The 5879-nt window shown below is 56.6% G+C and overlaps 1 protein-coding gene across 1 annotated transcript; it reads left to right on the forward strand.

The window, feature by feature from the left end:
• Window positions 1-2713: 2713 nt before the first annotated feature.
• On the forward strand, window positions 2714-4711 carry LOC124164977 (sialidase-like; the record flags this gene model as incomplete). The annotated part of the gene is made up of 4 exons (XM_046542216.1): window positions 2714-2761; window positions 3155-3226; window positions 3506-4131; window positions 4189-4711. Coding segments are annotated over 4 exons (1269 nt in total), but the record flags the coding sequence as incomplete, so codon positions are not given.
• Window positions 4712-5879: the final 1168 nt, after the last annotated feature.

Raw genomic sequence — 5879 nt, forward strand, 5'->3', positions numbered from 1 at the left:
TAAATAATAACAAGCTCCGTGGCATCAAGGACATGGTAGCAGCGTGGCCCTCCTCAGCTCGTAGTAATCGGAGAGAGGAAGTAGTACTTACACGATTGAGGATAGGGCACAGCCCCCTGACCCATGCGTATCTCTTTACTGAAGAGAAGGAACCTCCCCAATGTGGGGATTGTAAATGTCCATTAAGTATTAGACACATCATGCTAGATTGTGTTAAGTACCGCGAAGCGCGAAGACGAAATAATCTAGGGGGAGACCTAAAACCCTTTTAGGAGACCACCCTACCAACTTAATCTGTACATTTCGGTTTCTCAGAGAAATAAACATTTTTAATAAAGTCTAATTATGCACACTTTCAACGAAGACATCAGATGCAGTAGATTACTTTATACATAACTTTTGTAATTAAATCGCACAGTAGTGGTGCAAAATGACCTTGCCGTCGACGCACCCTAAATCCAAATACTACTACTACTTTGACAACTGCCGCGGAATACCAGCATAGCTTCAAGGAAGTAATGCACCGCCACCCCGACTTCATTCCTGTTTACACGTACGGATCGAAGTCGGAGCGTGCGTGCGGGTGTGCAGTGATCTCGTCTCACCATGGAACCCTCAAGGCCAAGCTCAGTCCGCTGTGTAGCGGCTATACGGCAGAACTATTCACCATAAAGATGGCTCTGGATGGTATTAAGTATAGCAACGCGTCCTTTATGGTCTGCAGCGACTCCATGAGCGCCCTGCAGTCCATTTCCAGTTTTTCTCCCTGTCACCCAATCGCCCAGGAAATTCAGAATAGACTACTTTCCCTTGCTCGGAAAAAAGTGAAAATCCGTTTTCTGTGGGTTCCTGGAATGTGGGTATTACTGGAAATGAGAAGGCCGACTGGGCCGCGAAGGCAGCCAGCGAGGACGACGTTGATACCTCTGTGCTGGTACCATACGAGGATTTGAAGGCGACCATGAAAAAGATAGCCTTAGAAAAGTGGAAAGAGACTTGGCGCTCTCTGACCGGGAATAAACTACGCGCAATCAAGCCGTTAATGTCAGCGTGGCCCACGTCTGTAAGGAGGAACCGCAGGGAGGAGGTCGCAATCGCACGATTGAGAATTGGGCACTGCGCTCTGACCTACTCGTACCTCTTCACCGAAGAGAGAATTCCACCCCTATGTGATGTTTGCGACTCTCCCATTACTGTGAGACATCTCCTGACAGTGTGTGAGAAATACCTTTCTGTGCGCCATCGGCTGAACATCGGAGGAGACCTAGGGCACATCCTAGGAGACAACCCTGATAGTGTCAGCCGAATGATAAAGTTTTTAATAGAGACCGGGCTAATTAACAGTGTTTAAATTCCAACCTTTTTATAATCTGACTACCGCTGTTATTTCAAAACTTTTATGAATGTTTAAATGTTTTTATGTACTTTAAAATTTTGATTTTATAGATTGTCAGTGGCACAAATGACCTTAGTTGTCGAGGCACCCTAAAAACAAAATACTGCTACTACTAAGATCACGGAAAGAATGGTGACCTCCACGCCCTCAACCTCCTACACACCCTCAACCTCCTACACACCCTCAACCTCCTACACACCCTCAACCTCCTACACACCCTCAACCTCCTACACACCCTCAACCTCCTACACACCCTCAACCTCCTACACACCCTCAACCTCCTCGACACCCTCAACCTCCTCGACACCCTCAACCTCCTCGACACCCTCAACCTCCTCGACACCCTCAACCTCCTCGACACCCTCAACCTCCTCGACACCCTCAACCTCCTCGACACCCTCAACCTCCTCGACACCCTCAACCTCCTCGACACCCTCAACCTCCTCGACACCCTCAACCTCCTCGACACCCTCAACCTCCTCGACACCCTCAACCTCCTCGACACCCTCAACCTCCTCGACACCCTCAACCTCCTCGACACCCTCAACCTCCTCGACACCCTCAACCTCCTCGACACCCTCGACCTCCTAAACCTCCTCGACACCCTCGACCTCCTAAACCTCCTCTACACCCTCGACCTCCTAAACCTCCTCTACACCCTCGACCTCCTAAACCTCCTCTACACCCTCGACCTCCTAAACCTCCTCTACACCCTCGACCTCCTAAACCTCCTCTACACCCTCGACCTCCTAAACCTCCTCTACACCCTCGACCTCCTAAATCTCCTCTACACCCTCGACCTCCTAAACCTCCTCTACACCCTCGACCTCCTAAACCTCCTCTACACCCTCGACCTCCTAAACCTCCTCTACACCCTCGACCTCCTAAACCTCCTCTACACCCTCGACCTCCTCGACACCCTCGACCTCCTCGACACCCTCGACCTCCTCGACACCCTCGACCTCCTCGACGCCCTCGACCTCCTCGACGCCCTCGACCTCCTCGACGCCCTCGACCTCCTCGACGCCCTCGACCTCCTCGACGCCCTCGACCTCCTCGACGCCCTCGACCTCCTCGACGCCCTCGACCTCCTCGACGCCCTCGACCTCCTCGACGCCCTCGACCTCCTCGACGCCCTCGACCTCCTCGACGCCCTCGACCTCCTCGACGCCCTCGACCTCCTCGACGCCCTCGACCTCCTCGACGCCCTCGACCTCCTCGACGCCCTCGACCTCCTCGACGCCCTCGACCTCCTCGACGCCGTCGACCTCCTCGACGCCGTCGACCTCCTCGACGCCGTCGACCTCCTCGACGCCGTCGACCTCCTCGACGCCGTCGACCTCCTCGACGCCGTCGACCTCCTCGACGCCCTCGACCTCCTCGACGCCCTCGACCTCCTCGACGCCCTCGACCTCCTCGACGCCCTCGACCTCCTCGACGCCCTCGACCTCCTCGACGCCCTCGACCTCCTCGACGCCCTCGACCTCCTCGACGCCCTCGACCTCCTCGACGCCCTCGACCTCCTCGACGCCCTCGACCTCCTCGACGCCCTCGACCTCCTCGACGCCCTCGACCTCCTCGACGCCCTCGACCTCCTCGACGCCCTCGACCTCCTCGACGCCCTCGACCTCCTCGACGCCCTCGACCTCCTCGACGCCCTCGACCTCCTCGACGCCCTCGACCTCCTCGACGCCCTCGACCTCCTCGACGCCCTCGACCTCCTCGACCTCCTCGACGCCCTCGACCTCCTCGACGCCCTCGACGCCCTCGACCTCCTCGACGCCCTCGACGCCCTCGACGCCCTCGACCTCCTCGACGACCTCGACCTCCTCGACGACCTCGACCTCCTCGACGCCCTCGACCTCCTCGACGCCCTCGACCTCCTCGACGCCCTCGACCTCCTCGACGCCCTCGACCTCCTCGACGCCCTCGACCTCCTCGACGCCCTCGACCTCCTCGACGCCCTCGACCTCCTCGACGCCCTCGACCTCCTCGACGCCCTCGACCTCCTCGACGCCCTCGACCTCCTCGACGCCCTCGACCTCCTCGACGCCCTCGACCTCCTCGACGCCCTCGACCTCCTCGACGCCCTCGACCTCCTCGACGCCCTCGACCTCCTCGACGCCCTCGACGCCCTCGACGCCCTCGACGCCCTCGACGCCCTCGCCACCCTCGACGCCCTCGCCACCCTCGACGCCCTCGCCACCCTCGACGCCCTCGCCACCCTCGACGCCCTCGCCACCCTCGACGCCCTCGCCACCCTCGACGCCCTCGCCACCCTCGACGCCCTCGCCACCCTCGACGCCCTCGCCACCCTCGACGCCCTCGCCACCCTCGACGCCCTCGCCACCCTCGACGCCCTCGCCACCCTCGACGCCCTCGCCACCCTCGACGCCCTCGCCACCCTCGACGCCCTCGCCACCCTCGACGCCCTCGCCACCCTCGACGCCCTCGCCACCCTCGACGCCCTCGCCACCCTCGACGCCCTCGCCACCCTCGACGCCCTCGCCACCCTCGACGCCCTCGCCACCCTCGACGCCCTCGCCTTCCTCGACGCCCTCGCTTTCCTCGACGCCCTCGCCACCCTCCACCTCCTCGACGCCCTCGACTCCCTCGACGCCCTCGACACCCTCGACACCCTCGACACCCTCGACGCCCTCGACCTCCTCGACGCCCTCGACCTCCTCGACGCCGTCGACCTCCTCGACTCCCTCGACGCCCTCGACCTCCTCGACGCCCTCGACCTCCTCGACGCCCTCGACCTCCTCGACGCCCTCGACCTCCTCGACGCCCTCGACCTCCTCGACGCCCTCGACCCCCTCGACGCCCTCGACCCCCTCGACGCCCTCGACCCCCGCGACGCCCTCGACCCCCGCGACGCCCTCGACCTCGTCGACGCCCTCGACCTCCGCAACGCCCTCGACCTCCGCAACGCCCTCGACCTCCGCAACGCCCTCAACCTCCGGAACGCCCTCAACCTCCGCAACGCCCTCAACCTCCGGAACGCCCTCAACCTCCGGAACGCCCTCAACCTCGTCAATCTCAACTACATCAACACCCTCAACAACATCCACACCCTCAACAACCTCCACACCCTCAACAACCTCCACACCCTCAACCTCCACACCCTCAACAACCTCCACACCCTCAACCTCCACATCCTCGAATCAGGTTACATTTGGCGCCCACAATCCTGCAGCGCATCCAGAGATTATGACGCGGAAGCAAACCCGGAAGAATCGCTGCCTACCCCTATCACCCCTTCTCTCCTCCCCTTTCCGTCGTCAAATATATTCCTTGTTCCTGCTTTCCTAACACTTCATCAGTTCCTCTGTAGGCGTTGAGAAAGATGCCGGTAACTTCGAAAATTAAGTAAGTGTTTATTTTTATGTGTTTTTTATTTATTTCTGGTGACTTTCTATTATAGTACATATTGATAACTTGATGATTAAACATAGAGACATAGAAAAAGCAACACTCACGAAATATTTCCCATAACGTTGGAGAGGGATGACCCACTATTCTCTATGTAGTGGGTCATCTCGCTGAAACGTCTGGAAAGTATTTTGTGCGTTCCGTTTTCTGTGTCGCTATGTTTAATCATCTAGTTATTTATTCATCTGAGTGTCATTGGTAGAAGCGTTTTTTTCAGTACCATAGGGAAGTCGGGAAGGACACCGCTAGTGGTAATTATGAAGTCAAGGGATGCCACTCAAACGAATGCTCACAAAAAATAATCACACGTGTAAATTAAATTTTTTTACCGTCTCTCGGTCTTCTTCGGGAAGGAGACAAGTATCAACGGATTACCAAATGAGGAGAGAAAGGATAATAAAGTGGAAGGAGAGAATGGGGAGTGGTGGGAGCAGGAGGGGGAGGAGGAGAGAGTCATAGAAATTAGTGGGCCCCGTCAAGACCAGGATTGAAAGCTTGGTGTAGCCATATGCAAGACTGCTTCAAGGTTTTCAATTCTAGCGGTGAGATGGAGGGTGGGTGGGAAGCAAGTATTCCTAGGTTGGAACATTTATCATTATATAAATTGGCACACGCTGGTGGTGACAGGAAGCGAGGGAGATGGGGAGGAAGGATTGCATGAAGCGCGATGTTTGTTAACCCGGAGGTAGAGCGAAATGGTGGTTTGAAAGAATTGCATGAAAGGATGCGCATAATGATGGTAGTAGTGCAAGTGGAAGGTCGAGTGAAACGAAGCGGAAAAGTTAGAAATCTTTTTGGAAGTGATTGGGTCATGAAATTTGCAATGGAATCGTTAGCATGAAATAGGTAAAGTGTTGGTTTGGTGGTTTTAAGGTTTGAAGACAGATTTGGTGGCACGGTAACATCGTGAGAAAAAAATCCACCGTAGAGGCAAGTAAAATAATAATGCTTGCTATCGCTAATAAATGCATTTGCTGCTTCGTTTACAATCCTTTGGTTCATCTTAGCCTTTTCTCTTCCACCCAGACAAGGTGTAGACGAAGAACTT

Source organism: Ischnura elegans, chromosome 9 (assembly GCF_921293095.1).
Source record: "Ischnura elegans chromosome 9, ioIscEleg1.1, whole genome shotgun sequence".
Taxonomy (NCBI): domain Eukaryota; kingdom Metazoa; phylum Arthropoda; class Insecta; order Odonata; family Coenagrionidae; genus Ischnura; species Ischnura elegans.